Genomic DNA, 22,393 nt, shown 5'->3' on the forward strand with positions numbered 1-22,393 from the left:
GTAAGGTTTAATGTTATTTTATGTACTACTAAGAAGGAAAAAAAAAAACTTCCACTTAACCTGTGATATAACGCTTCCTTTTCTCTTAGAATATTTGTTTTATATTTGTTGAAAACACTCTTTTAGGCTTAAACATAGATTTAAAAAATCATTCCACAAAAATCCAAACATCTTGATTTAAAAAACAGGCAAAAGACTTGAATAAACATTTCTCCAAAGAGGATATACAAATGACCAATAAGCACATGAAAAAATATTCAACATCATTAACCATTAAGGAAATGTAAATCAAAACCACAATGAAATATCACCTCATGCCCATTAAGATAATAATAATCGAGACCACAGTGAAACCCCGTCTCTACTAAAAAATACAAAAAATTAGCCGGGCGTGGTGGCGGGCGCCTGTAGTCCCAGCTACTCGGAGAGGCTGAGGCAGGAGAATGGCGTGAACCCGGGAGGCGGAGCTTGTAGTGAGCAGAGATTGCGCCACTGCACTCCAGCCTGGGCGACAGAGCGAGACTCCGTCTCAAAAAAAAAAAAAAAAAAGATAATAATATGGTTTGGCTGTGTCCCCACCCAAATCTCACCTGGAATTATAATAATCCCCAGGTGTCAAGGGTGGGACCAGGTGGAGATAACAGAATCATGGGGGCGGTTTCTTCCATACTGTTCTGGTGGTAGTGAATAAGTCTCATGAGATTCAATGGTTTTATAAATGGGAGTTTCCCTGCACAAGCTCTCTTGCCTGCTGCCATGTAAGACGTGACTTTGTTCCCCATTCTCCTTCTGCCATGACTGTGAGGCCTCCTCAGCCATGTGGTACTGTGAGTCCATTAAACCTCTTTCCTTTATTAATTACCCACTCTCTGGTATGTCTTTATTAGCAATGTGAGAACAGACTAATACAGATGGATACTGTTGTTTTTAAAAAAGAAAAAAGTGTTGGTGAAGATATGGAGAAATTGGGATCTGTGCACTGTTGGGGGGAATGTAAAATGGCACAGCCATGATGAAAAACAGTCTGACAGTTTCTCAAAAAGTAAAAATAGATACGATTCATATGATCCTGCAATTCCACTTCTGGGTATATACCCAAAAGAATTGAAACCAGGGTCTCAAAGAGATATTTGTACACCCATATTCATAGCAGCATTATTCACAAGAGCCAAAAGGCAGAAGCAAACCCGGGTGTTTATTCATGGGTAAATGGATAAGCAAAATGTGGTACAGACATTCAAGTATTTTTCAGCCTTACAAAGGAAAGAAATTCTGACACATGCTACAGTGTAGATGAAGCTTGAGAACATGATGCTAAGTGAAATAAGACAGGCACAGAGGAACAGGTATTGTATGATTCCACCTAACTGAGGTACCTAGAGTAGGCAAATTCATAGAGACACAAAGTTAGGGGACCGGGAGCAGTGGCTCACACCTGTAATACCAGCACTTTGGGAGGCCGAGGCGGGCAGCTCACACTGAGGTCAGGAGTTCGAGACCAGCCTGGCCAACATGGTGAAACCCTGTCTCTACTAAAAATATTTTTTAAAAATTGGCCAGGTATGGTGGTGGGTGCCTGTAATCCCAGCTACTAGGGAGGCTGAGGCAGGAGAATTGCTTGAACTCAGAAGATGAAGGTTGCAGTGAGCTGACACAGTGTCATTGCACTCCAGCCTGGGCAATAGAGTGAGACTCCGTCTCAAAGAAAAAAAAAAAAAAGGAAAGTTAGAATGTGGTTGCCAGGGACTGGAAGAAGAGGGGAATGGGCAGTTATTGTTTAATGGTTACAGAGGTTTAGTTTTACAAGATGAGAAAGATCTGGAGCTGGATGGTGTTGATGGCTACACAACAGTGTGACTATACTTAATGCCACTGAACTGTACGCTTGGTAATGGTTAAGATGGTCCATTTTATGTGTACTTTACCATAAATTTAAAAAATTAAGAAAAAATTTTTCACTCTTATGCATGTATATAAAAGAAAATACAGGCCAACCAAATGAGTTAATGCTTTTCCAAACTTCACGTATCAAACTTGCCTCTTCCAAATCACTTTTTGATTCTGAGTGGCAGATGTCACTTTCCCCATGTGATGTCATCCACGGTGCCATGAAGCACACTGGTGATACAGCATGTCAGAGTTCTCCACTATTGTCCCCAGGACTTCTATCGAAGCAGCTGACACCCATTCTGCAATGACAACAATGCCACGACTGTTGTGTGGCCAACGAGATGCATTCCAATTTCAGAATTGTTAAAATGTGAAAAAAAAGTGTGCCAGAAGCAATAAAATATGGTGATTTCTGTTCTTGACTTTTATTAGCTGGTGGATTTGATGAGCCTAAAATGAGACTGTCAGAATACAAATGCTCTCTCAACATGGAAATCTCATCCCCTGTTTAAAATTCTTCAATGGCTTCCAAATATTGGCCAACAGAATAAAGTTCAAATTCCTTAGCATCAATATAGCACTCTTCGTGACCTGTTTTTTTTTTAATTATGAACTATTTTAAACACACAAAAAGTCAGAGAAATACATAACAAATAACATGTAGCCACCACCCATGTTTGACAAATATTTGATAAATGTTGATGCTTTGCCATATTTGCCTAGACCATATAGATTTTTTTTTTTTGCTATGTAAACATAAGTAACATTTACAACACTAGGTTTCAAAAAGTCAGGGTAAATGATAAGTAAACCTATTAAAACTGTTTCAAAAAATATACATTGGAAAAAAGTCTAGAATAAAATAAACCAAAATTACAGGGTGAATAATATATATACCATTTTACATTTTTATAGCAAGCAATCATTGGAAAATTGTTTAAAAATTAGTGGTTATCAATGATATAACTGAATATCTATGTCTTATGTCTTTCTACACACAAGTACATGAAGTCGAGAGAGTATTTGGGTTTTTGTTGTTGTTGTTGTCTTTGAGACAGGGTCTCATTCTATTGCCCAGGCCGGAATGTAGTGGCGCGATGTCGCCTCACTGCAACCCCTGCTTCCCAGACTCCAATGATCCTCCCACCTCAGTCGCTGGAGTAGCTGGGACTACAGGCCTGTGCCACCACGCCTGGCTAGTTTTTGTATTTTTTTTTTTTTTTTTTGTAGAGACTGGGTTTTGGCATGTTTGCCAGGCTGCTCTTGAACTCCTGGGCTCAAGGGATCTGCCTGCGTCAGCTTCCCAAAGTGCTGAGATTACAGGTGTGAGCCACTGTGCCCGACCAAGTTGCTTAAAAAAATAAGCCACTACTGATGCATTGAAGTTCTCTGTGTACCACCCACACTAATCTTTTTTCTTCCCCAGAGCTAATCACTTTCTTGAAGCGCTCACAAATCCCTTCCATCCATGTTCTTATACTTTTATTCTATATGAGTCCTTTCCTCTCTATCTTTAAGTGACTCATTAAATTACTTTGTTTTTGATTGTACACATTATTTTTGTTTTTCTCTTTTCACTTTTACATATGTTTCATTAGCTGTATAAATCCTCTAGCAATGTGTTTCTTATCATTTTCCTGTCCGTGGGCCCAAATGCTTCCAAATTTTTCCTGTTTCAAACAATCCACAATTAAATTTTGGACATGTCCTTGTGTACAATGGCCAGAATTCTCTATAGCAGCTTCAGCCAATAGAAATATAATAAAACCACAAATGCAAATCACATATGTAATTTTAAATTTTCCAGTAGCTACATTAGAAAATGCAAAAAGAGGCCGAGTGTGGTGGCTCACGTCTGTAATCCCAGTACTTTGGGAGGCCGAGACGGGCGGATCCCCTGAAGTCGGGTTCAAGACCAGCCTGACCAACACGGAGAAACCGCGTCTCTACTAAAAATACAAAATTAGCTGGTGTGGTGGTGCATGTCTGTAATCCCAGCTACTCGGGAGGCTGAGGCAGAAGAATCGTTTGAACCCAGGAGGCGTAGGTTGCAGTGAGCCGAGATGGCGCCATTGCACTCTAGCCTGAGCAACAAGAATGAAACTCTGTCTCAAAAATAAAATAAAATAAAATAAATAAATAAATAAAAGCAAAAAGAAACTGGTAAAAAAAGAAACTGTTGAAATTAATTTTGATGCTATATTATTTAACCCAATATATCTAATATATCCATTTCAAGATATGAACAATATAAAAATTAATAAAATAGTTTACGTTATTTCTTGCAGACCAAGTCTTCAAATCCAGTGTGTATCTCATAATTTGGACTGGCCATGTTTCAAGTGCTCAAGTTATATGTGGCTGGTGATGACTGTGCTGGGTAGCCTGGCTCTAGAGTATACATTTAGAAATGGAGTTGCTGCGTCAGGACATGCCAGTCTATAACTTCACTTGATGTTACAAACGGGCTCTTCACACTATGTCAAAGTCCCTCTTCCCTGAAGTCCTTCCCAATTGTCAGTGTGATCTGCCTCTCACTCTCTGCCAGTCTGTTGGGTAGGGAATGGCACCTTATCCTATGTCACTTTCACAGTTTATGCTAGTGAGTTCAAGAACCTTTTACATTTACTGATCATCTGGATTTCATTTTCTATTAACTTCTCATTCCAATCCTTTGTGTTTTTCTACTGAGTTATATTTTTCTCAATATGTATTTCTTTTTTTTTTTCAGACAGAGTCTCGCTCTGTCACCCAGGCTGGAGTGCAGTGGTGCGATCTCGGCTCACTGCAAGCTCCACCTCCCAGGTTCATGCCATTCTCCTGCCTCAGCCTCCCGAGTAGCTGGGACTACAGGCGCCCACCACCACGCCCGGCTAATTTTTTGTATTTCTAGTAGAGACGGGGTTTCACCATGTTAGCCAGGATGGTCTCAATCTCCTCACCTTGTGATCTGCCTGCCTCGGCGTCCCAAAGTGCTCGATTACAGGCGTGAGCCACCGCCCGGCCCTCAATATGTGTTTCTTTATGTATTCCAGATACAGGTCTTTGATGGATATATATCCTAGAAATGTCACTTTCCAGCCAATGATTTGTCTTTTTTTGTTGGTATTTTTGTTGTTTAAAAACTTTCTTTTCTTTCTTTCTCTTTTTCTTTTTCTTCTTTCTCTTTTCTTCTTTCTCTTTCTTTCCTTTCTCTTTCTCTTTCTTCTTTCTTCCCTCCCTCCCTTCCTTCCTTCCTTCTCTTTCTTTCCTTTCTCTTTCTCTTTCTTTCTTCCCTCCCTCCCTCCCTCCCTTCCTTCCTTCCTTCCTTTTCTTCATTCTCTCTTTTTTTTCTTGTCACCCAGGATGGTAGACAGTGATCTCACCTCACTGCAGCCTTCACCTCCCAGGCTCAATCGATCCTCCTGCCTCAGACTCCCTAGTAGCTGGGACTACAGGAACACACCACCATGCCCGACTAATTTTTCTATTTTTGGTAGAGATGGGGTTCGTCATGTTGCCTAGGCTGGTGTCAAACTCCTGGACTCAAGCCATCTACCTGCCTCAGCCTCCCAAAGTGCTGGGATTATAGGCATAAGCCACTGTGCTCAGCCACAGAAGTTTTAAATTTTCATGTTGTGATATTTATCAATATTTTTATGAGTTTTTGCTTCTTCTGTCTTGGCTAAGAAATTCTTCCTTGCTTCAAAGTCATAAAGATACTTATTTTTTTCTTTAAAAGTTTTAAAGTTTTCTTTTTCTTATTTAGTTGTTTATTCCAGCACAAATTTCTTTCGTGTTAGGGATGAAGTCGAAATTTAATTTTCTGTTTTGCCATGTGGCTTGCCAGTTGGTCCAGCCCTGATTGAGAAGGCGGTGATCACCTCACTGATTTCTAATACTACGTTGGTCCCACACTCAGTTCTCATGCCTGGGAATATTTCTAGAGCCTGTATTCTGCTCCATGTTTCTATCCCTGAGCCAACACCACATGGTCTAATTCCTGCTCTTTATAATAAATCTTAATTTCTGCTATAGCAAGGCTCCTTCTCTTTATTCTTCAAAATTGCCTTCAACATTTTGGCCTTTTAAATTCCTTCTGAGTTTTATGACCAGCTTGTTAAGTACCTGGGAGACCTGTTGGGATTTTGACTGAAATCGCATTGGCTTTCGGATCAATTAGGAGGTAACTATGATTCTTTTTTTTTTTGAAATGGAGTCTTGCTCTGTCGCCCAGGCTGGAGTGCAGTGGCGCAATCTCGGCTCACTGCAAGCTCTGCCTCCCGGGTTCAAGCGATTCTCCTGCCTCAGCCTCCCGAGTAGCTGGGATTACTTACAGGCAACTATCATTACAAAACCACCCTAGCACTCCCTTATATCTACCCATCTTGCCGACCTCTCACTGGTTCTAAGGCTTAGCCCTCAAAGTCTCTTGGTTTTCTTTAACAACCATATCATCTGTGAATAATGAATATTCTGTCTCCGCCCTTCCAATCTGCAGTTACTCCTTTCTCAGTTACTTCCACCTACCTTCATGGACTCAGCCCTCACCTTGCTGCACATGTTCCCTATGCTGCTACATGCCACAATTAATCATGTTTAATTTACATATACTCTTTTGTGCCACTGAGCCTTGCAGGTGCCATTTCTCTGCCTATGTCCCCTTATGCCTCCAGGTTCACCCCGTCTTGTATAAATGCCACCTCTCATGTGAAACTTTCTTAAGTCTACCTTAGAAATTATTATTCACTCCTCTCAGCTTTGGGGACATATACAGATGGTCCCTGACTTACAATGGTTTGATTTAAAATTTTTGACCTCATGATGGGTTTACTTAATGGATTTCAACTTAACACTATTTTTGACTTATGATAAGGTTGTCAGGATGCATCCCATCATAAGTCGGGGGTATCTTTCCCACCATCATGTACATAACACACCATGCTTCAGGCTTTTTCTCCTTTCTTGGAGTGCGAGTATCCCGAGGTCAGTGACTGTGCTACATTCATTTCTGCATTCTAAGTGACTAGCATGACAAGGCCCCACACACAAGGAGTGTCAGAAAAGGGCTGAGGATTTATAATACTTTGGGTATATATCCAGTAATGGGATTGCTGGGTCAAATGGTATTTCTAGTTCTAGATCCTTGAGGAATTGCCACACTGTCTGCTATAAAGACACATGCACACGTATGTTTATTGTGACATGATTCACAATAGCAAAGACTTGGAACCAACCCAAATGTCCATCAATGATAGACTGGATAAAGAAAATGTGGCACATATACACCATGGAATACTATGCAGCCATAAAAAATGAGTTCATGTCCTTTGCAGGGACATGGATGAGGCTGGAAACCATCATTCTCAGCGAACTAACACAGGAACAGAAAACCAAACACCGCATGTTCTCATTCATAAGTGGGAGTTGAACAATGGGAACACATGGACACAGGGAGGGGAACATCACACAACGGGGCCTGTTGGGGGGTGGGGGACTAGGGGAGGGCGAGCATTAGGAGAAATACCTAATGTAGATGACAGGTTGATGGGTGCAGCAAACCACCATAGCACGTGTGTATCTATGTAACAAAACTGCACATTCTGCACATGTACCCCAGAATCTAAAGTATAATTAAAAAACAAAAGAAAACAAAACAAAAATCTCCGTTACTTGGGGAGGGGGGGGGGATGACTGCAGAATGACCAGATAATAAAGCTGTATCTGAACTTCAGTCGGGAGTTGGTGGGGGGTGGCTACCCCGGATCTAGAGCTGAGTCCTTAACTCTGTGAGTTCTGGTGCTTGTTGTCACCATTCACAGGATCCACATGTTAATCAAACTCACAAAAATTTGATTTATAAATGGGAAGATCGGGTTATTAACTTAAGCTGTGATAGTGATAGTGCTTTCACCTGGAAACAGGACTAGCCATGGGCCCCATGTGTGAACTCCCCATGAAGCCTGATCCTCTGGAAACCCCAAAATACATCAGAGGAGGTATTTGGTGAGGGTAACAGAGCAACTTTCCCCTCCTTCCACTTGGCCATGCCCTCCTAGCACTTGTTCTATTTTTTTTTTTTTAAGCTTATTTTTGAAGGTCAATTTACTTTTTCCCTAAAATGTATTTTAAAAGGGAACTTTATATCACTGCTATCCATTTTATTTTTTTTTATTTTGTCAGGGCCTCATTCTGTTGCTTAGGCTGGAGTGCAGTGGCACGACCACGGCTCACTGCAGCCTCGACCTCCCTGGACTCAGTGATCCTTCCACCTCAGCCTCTTGTGTAGCTGGAATTACAGGCATGAGCCACTGTGCCTGGCCACTTCTATACATTTTAAACCAGTGCCATTTGAGATAAATAGAAAGTAACTAAAAAGAAAAAAAAGGTTAAATTTTAGCTGGAAAATTTTGCTTGCTACTAGTGTGGGCCCCTAGGCCTAGTCTATTGCTACAAAGTAAGAAAATGGTTAGCAAAGTTCTAAAGACCAGCACCAAACCTAGGCTTTCTTCTGGACTATCATCAGTGCAGCATGTGATCTCTAGGTAAAAGATGTTAAGATGTAGGACTCTGTATACCCCATCAGCATTGCTGACAAAGAGCAAGTTAGTGCCCAGGTTGAAGGCCTGTTTTGTTTTCTTAGTGGGTATCAATCTTTTAAGCCTGGTAAGATTTAGATTAAAAATAGAAACGTTTAAGAGAATGAAAAAACATATGTGCATAGAAAAAGTGTGAAAGGGTATCACCCAAGTAACAATAACATTTATTGGTGGAGGTTAGTTTATGTGGAATAATTTTAGATTTGTTGCAAATATAATACAGAGTTCTTATATACCCCCAGCCCAGTTTCAGTTGCCCTTAATATTATCATCTTACATTGCTGTGACACATTTGTCAAAACTAAGAAGCCAACATGGTACATTAATATTAAACTCCAGACTTTACTCACATTTCACCAGATTTTCCATGAATGTCCCTTTTTTGGTTCCAGGATCCCACCAGGGCCCCACAATGCATTTTAGTTGTCATGTCTCTTTCTCCTCTGGTCTGTGAAAGTTTCTTAGTCTTTCCTTGCTTTTCATGACACTGTCTGTTTTGAGGAGTAATGGTTGGGTATTTTGTCAAATGTCCCAAGGTTATCTGATATTTTTCATGATTAGGCTGTGGTTAAGATTTTTCAGAAAGAACACTGTAGAGGAGAAGTGCCTGTCTCCTGGCAGCATGGCAGGGTTCCAGATATCCACACGAGTCCTGACTCATGGGTGTTAACCTTCATCACGTAAGATGGTGTCAGGCAGGTTTCTCCACTGTACCATTACTATTTCCCCCTTTCCATCTCTATTCTGTGGTAGTGAGTCACTAAGTCCAGCCCACATTAGAAATGGGGGGAGGAGGGAGAATTCAGTTCTACCTCTTGGGTCAGATGGTTGGAGGAACCCAGTTCATTTGCTATTTTCCAGTGGAGATACATACAAATACCCAGAGAAATGCTCCAGATGCTGTGCCTGCTTTCCAGAGACCACAGAGGGCTTCCCCGCAGGCTGTGGTTTCTGGAGGTTTTCCTGTCAACAGGCTCCCATTTATTGGCTACCACAGCTCAGTTCTAAATATGTCCCCCAATCCCTGCCCCAAGGTGTGCAACTTGTTCCTCACCTTCTGCAACTGTAATTGTTACAACTTCATTTAGAAATCGTCTAACCACAGATGCTTGAGGTTCTCAACTGGAAAAAGGAAAAAAGATGTTCTTTATTCAGAATCAAATTTTCTTTAAAAAAATCTCAAAGGTGTAATGTTTATCCAGTGAGCATTTAGGAAACCTTGCAAGTCTCACCACTCCAAAATTAAATTACACGTGGCCTAATCAGAATATATATAAATGGCTAGGCGTGGTGGCTCATGCCTGTAATCCCAGCATTTTGGGACGCAGAGGCGGGCAGATCACTCGAGGTCAGGAGTTCGAGAATAGCTTGGCCAACATGGTGAAACCCTCTCTACTAAAAATATATAAATTAGTCAGGTATGGTGGCGCATGCCTGTGATCCCAGCTACTCGGGAGGCTGAGGTGGGAGAATCGCTTGGGAGGTGGAGGTTGCAGTGAGCTGAGACCCTGCCACTGCACTCCAGCCTGGGCCACTGAGCGAGACTCTGTCTCACAAAAAAAAAAAAAAAAAAGAGTACACGTAAATGGTACGTAAATGGAAGAATAATATATTGGTCAGGATAGGCCAGAATTTTCCTGTGGTAACAACCTGCCAATTCCAGTGGTGCAAACATGATTAGCAGGGGAGGTCTGCTCTTCCTAGTTACTGAGGCAGCCAGGCTGATGGAGGCTCCACTTGTCCCATGCTGCCATGGCTGCTGACACAGGAAACAGGACACAGAGAATCACACATAGCACTAAAGCTTCTAATCAAAAGTGGCATTGGTTACTTGTGTTCACATTGCATTGGCCAAAGGAAGCCACATTTTTCCATTTAACATCAATCCTTGCCAGGCACGCTTCTCTTTCCTTGTCTTCTTAGTGTCTACTGACAAGTTAGTATCTATAGTGCTCTTCACTTCGCTGCCATATTTATGTATCACTTTTGACCAAGTTTTCTAAAATGAGTTTTGATGAATAATGTCCTTTTTGACTCTAAAATTCAAAGACCATGTGATCGCTAAAAGCTTTTCCAGTCCTAAAATAGCATGATTCTAAATCTTTCCATCGTGTGCTTTGAGCCATAATGTACCCCCTTTATTTATGTGGAGAATTACCATTAGAGTCAACTCCCATTATTTAATAATTGTGGATAGGGAAGAAAGAATATAGAAAAATAATGCTGTAGTATAAAGCTTAAAAGTTTTAAAAACCAAAGAATGAAATATTTTCTTATTAAAACAAACAACTAAGCCAGAACAACATAATGAAGAAAAACAAAAAACAAAACGAAACAAACAACAACAAAAAACCAAACAGCCAACATTCCTTGCCTCCCATCAAATGGATAAAAACATGGATTTCAGAGTTGGATTTATTTCCTCATAGTAGATACTTGTCTTTCTAGAACAGTGATTCCCACAGGGGTGCCTGCTAAAAATGCAGATTCCTAGTCTCTACATCAGCTCTGAGTTGGTTTCTGTGCTGAGCAAGCAAAGTGTCTGGGATATAATAGGGTGCTCAATAAATAGCAGCTATTTTATTATTAGCAAATTAATAATACCCAAGTTATACCTTTTTAAGAAGAAAGAAAAAGGAAACCCATGGCAGGATTTTCCTTAGTTGCCAAGGGCAGTATCAAGACACCTGCTGTAGAAACTCAGGTGTGAAGGCTCTGATGGGGATGGTGATGATGGCAGGGAAGAGATAGGAAAGGCCTTGGCAATTTGAGTGAAAAGAAGGAATAAAGGAGTGAATCAAAGACAACTCCCAAGTTCTTGAGCAGGGTAAGTGACACACAATGCTTTAAAAATCATTTCAATTTCAGAGATTCTGAGGGCTCAAAGGAAGCCAGAGTAGTCACATGACCCACCATGAGCCCCAGGCTCCTGAGTTGCACAATTAACTTCTGACGTTGACTAAAGCAACCATTTAAAAGTGAGAAAATGTTGCACCAAGAGTTGCCTGTAGTCACTGGAGTCACTAGACCCCAAGATGTATGAATTACCAATTTCCTTTTCCTAAACTGTATTGACATGCAATTTACGTAGCATATAATTCACCTATTTAAAGTGTACAATTCAACGGTTTTCAGTGTATCCACAGAATTATACAATCATCAGCACAGTGAATTTTATGACATTTTCATTATCCCTGCCAAAATCCCTCATATCAGCAGTCACTCCTCTCCCGACCCCAGGCCTAGACAACCATTCATCTGTCTATGGATTTTCCTATCCTAGACACTGCATAGAAATGAATCTGACATTATGTGGTCTTTTGTGAGTGACTTCTTTCACTTAATGTTTTCAAGGTTCACCCATGCTGTAGCATGGATTAGTACTCCACGCCTTTTTATTGAGGAATGATAGTCTATTCTATGGATATTCTATTTATCCATTTATAAGTGATGGACATTTGGGTTGTTTCCACTCTTTGGCTCTTATGAATAATTCTTCTATAAACATTCCTGTACAAGTTTTTGTGTAGATATGTCTTCGTTTCTCTTGGAGTAGAATCATTAGGTCATAATCCCTCTATGTTTAACCTTTTCAGGAACTACTAGAGTGTTTATCAAAGTTGCTGCACCATTTTACATCCCTGCCAGCGATTTCTTCATCTCCTCACCACTTCTGTTACCTGACTTTTTGCTTCCAGTCATGCTAGAGGGCATGAAGGGGTACCTCACTGTGGTTTTGATTTGCATTTCCTTGAAGACCAATGATGCCATGCATCTTATTGGCCATTTGTATATCTTCTTTGGAGAAATATCTATTCAGATCCTTTGCCCATTTTAAAAACTGGGTTTTTTTTATTGAGTCATAAGAGTTATTTACGTATTTCTGGATACAAGTCCATTTTTAGATGTATAATTTGCAAATATTTTCTCATTCTATAGATTGTCTTTTCACTTTTTTTTTGAAATGGAGTCTCACTCTGTCACCCAGGCTGGAGCGCAGTGGCGCTCTCTTGGCTCACTGCAACCTCCGCCTCCTGGGTTCAAGTGATTCTCCTGCCTCAGCCTCCTGAGTTGCTGGGACTACAGGTGTGTGCCATCATGCCTGGCTTTTTGTATTTTTAGTACAGATGGGGTTTCACCATGTTGGCCAAGCTGGTCTCGAACTCCTGACCTCAAATGATCCACCCACCTTGACCACCCAAAGTGCTGGGATTACAGGCATGAGCCACTGCACCTGGCCTTAACTTTCCTGGTGGTTATCTTCTGCAACCACATCTAAGGCTTTGCGGTCATATCTAAGAAACTGTTGCCTAATCCAAGGTTAGAGAAATTTACATCTATGTTTACTTTTTTTTTTTTTTTTTTTTTTGAGACCAAGTCTTGTTCTTGTTGCCCACGTTGGAGTGCAATGGTGCGATCTTGACCCACTACAACCTCCATCTCCCAGGTTTGCCCAGGTTGGAGTGCAATGGTGCAATCTTAACTCACTACAACCTCCGTCTCCCGGGCTCAACTGATTCTCCTGCCTCAGCCTCTCAAGTAGCTGGAATTACAGGTGCCTGCCACCATGCCTGGCTAATTTTTGTATTTTTAGTAGAGACAGGGTTTCACCATGTTGGCCAGGCTGGTCTCGAACTCCTGACCTCAGGCAATCTGCCTGCCTCAGCCTCCCAAAGTGCTGGGATTACAGGCATGAGCCACCGTGCCTGGCCACCTATGTTAACTTCTAACAGTTTTATAGTTTTAGCTCTTACATTTAGGTTCTTGATCCATTTTGGTTAATTTTTGTATATACTGTGAGGTAGGAATCCAAGATCATTCTTTTGCCATGTGGCTATCCATTTGTCCCAGCATCATTTGTTGAAAAGGCTATTCTTCACCCCATTGAGTAGCAGAAATTGTCACCCTCGTCAAAAATTAATTGACCTAAATGTGACAGCGTTTTCGTATTCTCAATTCTAGATACATATGAATCAACAGAGTCAATATTCCATTGATTTCCATTTATCTAGTACCACAGTATCTCAATTACTGTAGCTTTTCAGTAAGTTTTGAAATAAGGAAATGTGAGAAATCTAACTCTTTTTTTTTTTTTTTTTTTTTTGAGAAGGAGTCTTGCTGTGTCACCCAGGATGGAGTGCTGTGGCGTGATCTCGGCTCATTGCAACCTCTGCCTCCCGGGTTCAGGCAATTCTCCTGCCTCAGGCTCCCGAGCAGCTGGGATTACAGGTGCATGCCACCATGCCTCACTAATTTTTGTATTTTTAGTAGAGATGGGGTTTCACCATGTTAGCCAGGCTGGTCTTGAACTCCTGACCTCAAGTGATCCACCCGCCTCGGCCTCCCAACTGTATTTCTTTTTCAAGATTGTTTTGGCTATTCTGGGTCTCCTGAATTTCCATATGAATTTAAGATCAGCTGGCTAATTCCTAACATAGAAACCACCTTGAATTTTGATGGGCATTGCATTCATCACTTTGCTTCATGATGACACTTAAAAATGAATATGCAAGTTCATATTTATGTCATAAAATTTCACTTGAATAGCAATGTAGTCCTAAGTTTTCCTATAAAACAATGAGAAAACTTAAAAGAACATATTTATTTTGGACATCACATATGAACACAGGGTTTCAGTTTGTTTAAAGACTATTTGCAACAGACATCATAGCATGTTAGTCATAAAAATCATCAGAATCATCGGTGTTATGGTTTCTAGGGCGTAAAGCAGCCTCAATTTCTGAGTTACTGTCGTCAGACTCATCCCAGAGGGCTGGAAAATAAAACCAGACAGTCATTTAACATTTTTGCACTCTGGTTAAGAGCTTACAAAACAGCACAACACGGAAGGACTGGTTAAGCGGAGTGTCGGTCTGCAAAATGCCTAACAGGGACACCACATGATGTACCTGACCAGACACACCCAAATGTGCATGTCATACTGCACAAATTACACATTTCAAAGTGTGTCCTCTGCACTGGTATGGAAAACAATTTGCAGAATACTTCCTTTTCCCTTCTGTTGTGCCCAACTCTTTATTATAGGATAGGGATTTAAGGTCAGGGATACATGGAAGCAGGGTTCCCTGGGATGTTGTATCAGCCTGATGCCGACCCACCTCAGCTGCCCCTCCACTTTCATCTCCCACTCTTCTTTATGAGAGCAGAGAGGAGATGGGAAAGACGTGGCAGAGGAATAAGCAGAGATGTTTACCCTGACACAGGACTTTGGTCCACATCGTTTACTTGAGAGGTGATCCCAGGAACCATGGGGACAGTGACACAAGGAAGACAGGAAGCCAATGAAGGGTATGATGACGAGTGGGTGCCTGGCAGTGAGTGGACAGGCAAGGCTCAGCCTGCTGGGGCCCCCTGAGAGACTGCAGAACTCTCGCCAGATTGTCCCAGTAAAGAGCAAGGGAGCGGGGTTACTGATCCACCAACTTGCCTCTGTTGGTTGAGGGTTGCTCTCAACCCAGGGCATCAACTCCCTGGTACTTTGGGCTGCCTTGTGAGGGCTGAGCACGCTCCCGCAGCCAGAGAAAGCCCTCAGGCAGAGAGACACAGTTGCTTGGTGCAGGAAGCTGTAGGTCCGTCTGTGAACTGGAGCGGAGGTGCCCTGCAGGTGGTCTGGTAGGATGTGGTGAAGCGGACCACGGCTACTACATCAACAATCCCTTAACTCTGCTGACATCTGCAGGGCACCACATGCCAGCTCTGTGCTGACTTCTCATACGCGACCCCATCTCATCCTCACACCAGCCTGGCAAGGTAAGTATTAATGTTTCCATTTCACTGAGCAAACAAACGGACGCTGAAGGGGGTTAAGAAATTGGCCACAATCACAATGCCAGTGAGTGGCCAAGCTGGGAGTCCCACCCAAGTCATCTGACTCAAGCCCATACTCTCCATCACAACCCGCTGGGTACTTCTCTCCCCCACAGTAGGTAGCTGTCCTTCTAGAAGAGTGATTCACACTGTGGTGCTTGCTAAAAAGGCAGATTCCTAGGCCTAGGTTCTACAGCAGCTCTGAATTAGTTTCCACGCTGGGTTAGCAAAGTGGGACATACTGGGGCTAAATAAATAGCAGATTTTTTGTTATTGTCAGTAAAACTATTAATCGAATTATACCTTTAATTTAAGGTATAAGGGGTTTAAGGAGACAGGAGCTGAGAGAGCCCAAGCTGGGCAGGTGATATGCCACAGTGTTATGGTAGGAGGGCTAGATTTTTCCTGTGAGCTGGGTGTTGAAGGATGAATAGGAACTCACTGGGCTGAGGAGAAGGAAACGGAACTCCCTACAGAAGGAACAATATGGGCAAAGGTATAGATGCACAGGTGTGCTACAGCTGAAAAAAGCTGACTGTGGCTTGACCCAAAGAGGCGACCTTGAGAGGAATAAGCTGGAGAGCAGGGCTGGGGCCTCCCAGGAATGGAGAAAGCTCAGACTCTACCCTGCAGGCACGGGGAGGCCCTGGCCGTCCTTCCACAGGAAGGTCGGGGGAAGCCAGGGTTTGGAGGCTGGTGGCCAGGTGGAGGACAGTCAGGAGCTGGGAGGAACTGGGTATGAGGAAACCAGTTAGAGTTACTCCAAGAGCCTGTCCGGTCATGAGCGATGGGTGCTTCTGAGGATGAGGAGAGAGGCAAGAAACATTTCATTGGTAAAATACACAGTGCTGATAATTAATTAGACATGGAGGCCAGGATCCCCTGCAAATTCATACTTTCAAATTACAATGCTCTGCCCCTGTGGTCCATGGCACCTGTGTGGTCCTGTCTGTGAAGAACTGAGCCTCCAGAAGCCCTCAGTTCCACCCCAGGGAGAGCTGCAATGGCAGTCCCTGTGAGCATGCCCGCTTCAGGACTCACATGAGGGTGTAAACAACAAATGCATGTCACAGAATTTTTTGGTTAAAACATAAAAAGAAAATCTGGTGTCCGATTATCTCTCTTACCATTAGATTTTAAATTGATCACGGGTTTCTTTTTGTTTTCATGCCTGCAAAATAAAGAAACAGTCTAAGTTCTGAAAAAGAAAAGACAACGAGGCTAATATTTTCATAATGAACGCATTAGAGAAGAAGCACTTTGATTCACTGGAGGCCAGAACTTCACACTTACTTCCCAGAGTTTAAAAGTAAAGGGAAAATATTGGGATGCAGCGTGGCCTTGTTGGGAGGGTCGCTACTCAACAGCATCGCTCCCGTCCTGCGTGTGTCCCCTCGGCAGGTCTGCATGGCCCACCCCGCCCTGTTGAGCTGTGCCTGTGTGGGGCCATGTGTTCTTGGGGGAGGACGATCGCATGGGCCCCTGAGGCAGAGGACCGGTTTCCCTCAACAGTCTTCTGGAAGACAGTGATGGTGAAACTTCAGTGCTTTCAGGCAAGCTAAAAATGAAACACTTGCAGTAGGGAATTCAAGATGTTGGTAAGGAAGTTAAAATACTTAGTGAAACCAGTGGCAGCAATACTAACAGCTTAAGAAAACAGTTCAAAACAAACACCTGGTAGGGGGCCCTGCAAGTGTCATATAAATGCTAGTGTCCGTGGCATCCAGGACTGTCTCGACTGAGGCCAATATGGCAAGAAAACTGGCTCCAGGGGATATGATTTCTCTGTGTGCCTTGTCAGGACCTTTGCAATTTTAATGAATTTAAAAGTTTCCCCAGGGGCGTCACTCGAATGTTTTATGATGCTGAGATTCTTTCAGAATTGCCTGAATGGTCACAGGAGATGTTGGGAGAGAAACCATTCTTGGTGCATGGCTCGACACTTTGCCCTACCCCATGCACCACCACCGCCCTTCTCACGGCCAGGGCCTTGCTCTTCTGGACACAGGAAACCCTGCAAATATATCTTTTCCTTCCCTTTGGGCCAAGTCTGGTTGACTTTTGGCTTAAAAATCTACGTTTTGCTATAATTTACTTTTTTTTTTTTTTTTTTTTCCAGAAAAACACGCTCCACTAAGGTATGGTTTTCTAGGCTATCTTTCAGTGTTCCCTGTAAATTTAGTGCCTGTTTCTTTAATTGCCATGACAGAGTCGTGCTCACACCCATTTCTCCATGAAGCATGGAAGACCCCTACGAGCATCTGGAAAGGCCAGCAGCTGACTGACAGTCCTGGAGCTGCCAGGATTGTGGGGACCTGCCAGTGAGGTGAGCCTGCAAGAACCCATTTTACAGAAAGTGACACACACATCACACACACACTAAATGCAATTGCAGGGATGTCTATTATTTCCCCACCTCCCCCTACCTGAGGACACTGGGCTAGGTGCTGCAGGGGAGGGTGGATTATAAAAATGCTAGGAGGGGTGGAAAGAGGCTAATTTGCCAGCCACGGTCCACACAAGAAGAGCCACAGGGGGAGCAGGAGAGATCTTTGCCAGCTGGGAGGATGGAGAGCACTGTGGCAGGTGATCGCGGGAGCTGCAGGACCACAGAGGAAGCCAGGCACCTCCAAAGGCAGAGGCCTTCACAGGCCAGGACTGAGGAACAAGGTGTGGCGGGGTGGGGCAGCAGGGAGCCCCGACACAGGAGAAAGGACACAGTGGCAGGTGAGCTCAGCTTCTCCCGTCTCAGCAAATGGCACCCCCGACCCACTAGTCTCCCCAAGCCCCTCTCCAGTCTCCACTCCTCTTTCCTTCACACCCAGTCTGGCCCTCAGTCCTGCCAATTCCACCCCTCCACCCGCACCCACAATACTTCCTGCAGTCCTCACCAGTTCCCTGGGCACTGCCAGCACACTGGTCAACAAAACTATCAGCTCTTGCTTCTGTCTCTGCAACAACCTCCTAACTGGTGACACACACTCATCTTCTCCCCTACTATCCATTTTCCACTAGGCAATGATAGTGAGCTTTCTGAAGTGCAAATCTGGTCACTCCACTTCCTCGCTTAAAATTCTTCAATGCCTTTCCATTGATTTCTGCACAAAGACCTAAATACCAAGCAGTGCCTCCAAGGTGGATCCCCCAGGAGTGTCGTGCTGTCCTGCTGGAGCCTTCCCACTTCTGACTCCCTATCTTTACCACTGAGTCCTCGTCAAGTTGCTGTTTCACATCCATTTGTGCAGCCAACTGATGTGCCACTCCTCCCCCTCTGAACTGCAAGATCCATGCAGGTAGTGACCACACCTGTTTCAGCTCACCTGGGTAACTCGGTGCACAGCACTTAACAGGTGCTTAATGAGTACGTTCACTTGGAATGAACAAGTGAACTTCACTAAGCTTAGGGCCCTGCTTAAAGGCATTTGATCAATATTCAATTATACAATACTTGATTTACATATTTCTATTAAATACTGCACTTCAGAATCAAGTTCAAGTTTCTTTGGCTTCCCTGCTGGCAAAGAAAAAAAAAAAACCCAGAAAAGCTGAAGGGGGAAAAAAAAAAGAAAGTCATGCACAAGGCTGTAAACACAGACACATGAGAACATCTATGCAAGTGTGTGTTAGTCGTCACTTAACTCATCAAAAGCAATCAGCCAGCAACGCTGAGTCCCACCACGGAGGTGACCCATGAGCATTTCAGGGACCTCACTTCTGCATATGGCACTCTAGGAAAAAATGATTTCCTGAAACCATGTCTCTATGAGGCCACTTGAACTTGCTTTTTCTGTTTGTCCTGTGGTTACGCAGTGTGGCTTTGAGAACATTTAAGCCACAGGGAGCCAGTAAACATCCCAGTGAAATGTGAATTAATTGTGTAATGGTTCTTAATTGTCTGTGTGATTGGTTTTCTCACAGGAAACAGGTTTCAGAGCTAAACGTGTGTGGTGCGTGGTCCACCCACGGAGAAGGGCAGGGCGTGCTTTCCAGGGTTTTCTTCTCCACTCGCATACCTAAGGGGCAATTATTTTTCCTTTTGGGAAAATCTCTGAAAGTCAATGTGACCCTGCAATTCATAGTTGATTTTTTATTATACAGAATTCTTAGGGCCAACATTTTTTTCTCTAGGTCATACCTAATATGTAAAGCTAAGGCAAGGCTGATGGAGAAGCCTGAGAACTTTCTATGGTGTGCTGGATAGAGCCAACTACTTTGGCTACTAGAGTAGATGAAAGAAAAACAAAACTGCGTTTCAGAAAGTAAAAGAAATCAAAGAGTTAAGGTTGTAGACCATGGGACATGGTCACCATGTGGTCTTATGTGCTCAGAATCTAACTGTGTAATCTTTGCTGAGAGTGTAGAAGTAATGTTTCCATCTTGTAAGGCAGACGTTGGCAAAGGTTTTCTGTAAAGAACCAGAGAGTAAATAGTTCAGGCTTTGTGGGCCATATGGTCTGCCGCAACTATTCAACTGTGTTTGTAGCACAAAAACAGCCATGGACAATTTGTAAAGTAAAAGATGTGGCTGTATTCCAATTAAACTTCATGTATAGACACTGAAATTTGAATTTCATATAACTTTCAGGTGTCATGAAACATTATCCTTTTAATTTTCTTCCAACCATTTAAAAATGTGAAAACCACTCTTAGCTTGCAGGCTGTATGGACCCAGGCAGTGGCCTGGGCATGGCCCAAGGGCCACTACTGTTGTAAAGAAGTGCATCACATGAGGCCCATGCTGCGGGCCAGAGAGCCTGCCTTTCCCCTGCACCGTGGCTCAGGGGTGACTCTTGGAACCCCAGAGGGCAGACTTGGTATTTTTTCCCTAGAAGTTTACAACTGGACTGGAGGTCCTACTTCAAAATAAGCCATTTTCAGGTAAGACACTGCAGATGATTAACTGAGTAAATTAAAATATAACCATGTTCCGCTGGTCTCATTTGAATGGGACAATCGGCTGGGTGTGGTGGCGTAAGCCCAGCACTTTGGGAGGCTGAGGCGGGTGATCACCTGAGATCAGGAGTTCGAGATCAGCCTGGCCAACATGGTGAAACCCTGTCTCTACTAATAATACAAAAATTAGCCAGGCATGGTGGTACGTGCCTGTAATCCCAGCTACTCGGGAGGCTGAGGCATAAGAATCGCTTGAACCTGGGAGGCGGAGGTTACAGTGAGCTGAGATTGCACCACTGTAGTCCAGCCTGGGTGACAGAGCAAGACACTGTCTCAAAAAAAAAACAGTTAATTAATTACTTTTAATTAATTAAAAAATAATGGGACAATTATCTCTGCAGAATTTCCCAGTAGCTTTGGTAATTTTTTCTCCCAGCTGTACCAGGAATGTCCCATTCCCATCAGGGAGATGCTCACTTGTTACCATTCTGCTGTACTGACTTCATCACATCTCTCCCCTCTGCCTAGTCATTAAGCCATCTTATTTTGGATGCATTTTGGCAACTGCTTATAAATGCCCCTGCTATTGATAAATCAGATTAGGACAATGCTAATCAAAGTCACTTTTGTTCTCAAGCTTGTTAAACTTAAAAAGTTAGGGCCAGCCAGGACTTCAACAGAATAGGTTTTATCTGAGAGCAGCCCTGGCACACAACGAACACTCTGCACATGGAGTCAGGATGACACAGCGCGCTATGGAAAACAGTAACAATTACGTGTCAGCTGCTCATTTTATACGAACAAAAGGCTAACGTAGTTAGAATTGGTCTACACAGTCAACATCAATATAAAGTTAGATAGTAAGGATTACTGACAATAGGTTTTGCTTTGTGGAGCCAAGAAGTAAAGACAAAAATGAGACACAGAATACCCAAGGCCAAGAAACCCACTATTCAATTAGAACACAGCATTCACAGATTATCAATCCAAAGCCTTCACTATACAGTGGTTGAGCCCAGAGAGGTTGAGAGATGTGTCCTAAGACACACAGAGCGAGCCAGCAGTAGAGCAGAAGTGGAACAAAATGCTCCTCCTGGGACACTCCTGCAAATGCACACGTTGTAGACACCCATCCCACAGGGCCTCCTGAGAAGCAGTAAAACAGTAGGGCAGGGAGAACCCTGCCACAGCATGTGCCTGGCTATATGAGCTGCTTTCAGAAGCTGAGACAGAATCAGCTCTGGGGCCAGACAGACTCTGCTCACTGCGTGATCCTGGGCAAGTTCCCTACCTCTCCAAGCACCAGTTTTCTTGTCTGTAGAATGGGGACAGTAATGCCTTCCTGGAAGTGTTCTGATAAATTTACAGACAATCCTGTGTGAGAGCCTGCAGACAGTAGACTTCAGTAAGCAGTGCCACTGCACTGTCAGCACATTTGGATCAACAAAAGCATGTGCTCAGTTTGCTGATGTGCAGCCGTGGGTTCTAAGTGGAGGTGATGAGTACTTAGGCACAGGGGCCAAGGAATGGGTGGTTTGGGGACAGACAGAGAGAAGGCAGGCCTGAGATGTGTGAAGTTTCTTCCTCGAGGGACCTGATGGGTGGGTGCCCTTGAAATGGGAAGAGACAGGGAAACTGCCTCAGCCAGGCCTTCCAAGAGCAGGGGCAGAGCAAGGCATCGGACTCTGTGCTGGAGCTGCAGCAGCAAACAAGACAGACTCGCTCAATGCCCTTGAGGTGCTCATGCTCCGGTAAGGAGACTGACACCAGAATAAACATCATGAAATTGGCTGAAAAGGCAACAGTGGGGTTGGCTGAGAACTGATGACAGTGGAATTGGGGGATGACGTTCCAGGCCTCCAGCATGTGCCAAGAGCTCTCATCAAGGTCAGGGCCCGAAGCCAGACACCTTTCCATCAGCAGACAAGACAGCAGCCAGGAAATAACCCCAGTGAGGCTCTCTGCAAGTGTGTTCACCCAGGTCCTGCTTCCTGAAACTGGGGATGCATGAGCAGAGGGCATATTCACAGTCATCACCAGTCTCCCTTTGAAAATGTATGTGTCCGCACACACACACACATTCACACACTCACACCCTCCTCACACACACACTCTCTCTCTCTCACACACACTTACGCAGATAACTGTATGAAATGCATGATTCCCTGCAGCTCAAGTACATGATGCCATACAGAAGTGAGGGA

The 22,393-nt window shown here is 43.4% G+C and overlaps 1 protein-coding gene across 8 annotated transcripts in view; it reads right to left on the reverse strand.

Moving 5' to 3' along the window:
- The window catches only part of KIZ (kizuna centrosomal protein), a 140,285-nt gene that overhangs the window by 11,361 nt on the left and 106,531 nt on the right, over positions 1-22,393 (reverse strand). For 2 of the 8 annotated variants that reach the window (XM_030825487.1, XM_030825488.1), the window contains exons 12-14: positions 16,424-16,467; positions 15,923-16,093; positions 14,920-15,231 (exon numbers count right to left, since the gene is read on the reverse strand). The exons of 1 other annotated variant lie outside the window; for it this stretch is intronic. In XM_030825487.1, the coding sequence (XP_030681347.1) occupies positions 15,131-15,231; positions 15,923-16,093; positions 16,424-16,467 (316 nt within the window). In that variant the 3' untranslated portion in view covers positions 14,920-15,130. Of the gene's footprint in view, positions 1-14,055; positions 14,242-14,919; positions 15,232-15,569; positions 16,094-16,423; positions 16,468-22,393 lie in introns of those variants that run through there. 5 more of the 8 variants (XM_003268242.2, XM_003268241.3, XM_030825491.1 and 2 more) reach the window with 4 other exon arrangements.

The sequence above is a fragment of the Nomascus leucogenys genome, chromosome 13, assembly GCF_006542625.1.
Source record: "Nomascus leucogenys isolate Asia chromosome 13, Asia_NLE_v1, whole genome shotgun sequence".
NCBI lineage: Eukaryota > Metazoa > Chordata > Mammalia > Primates > Hylobatidae > Nomascus > Nomascus leucogenys.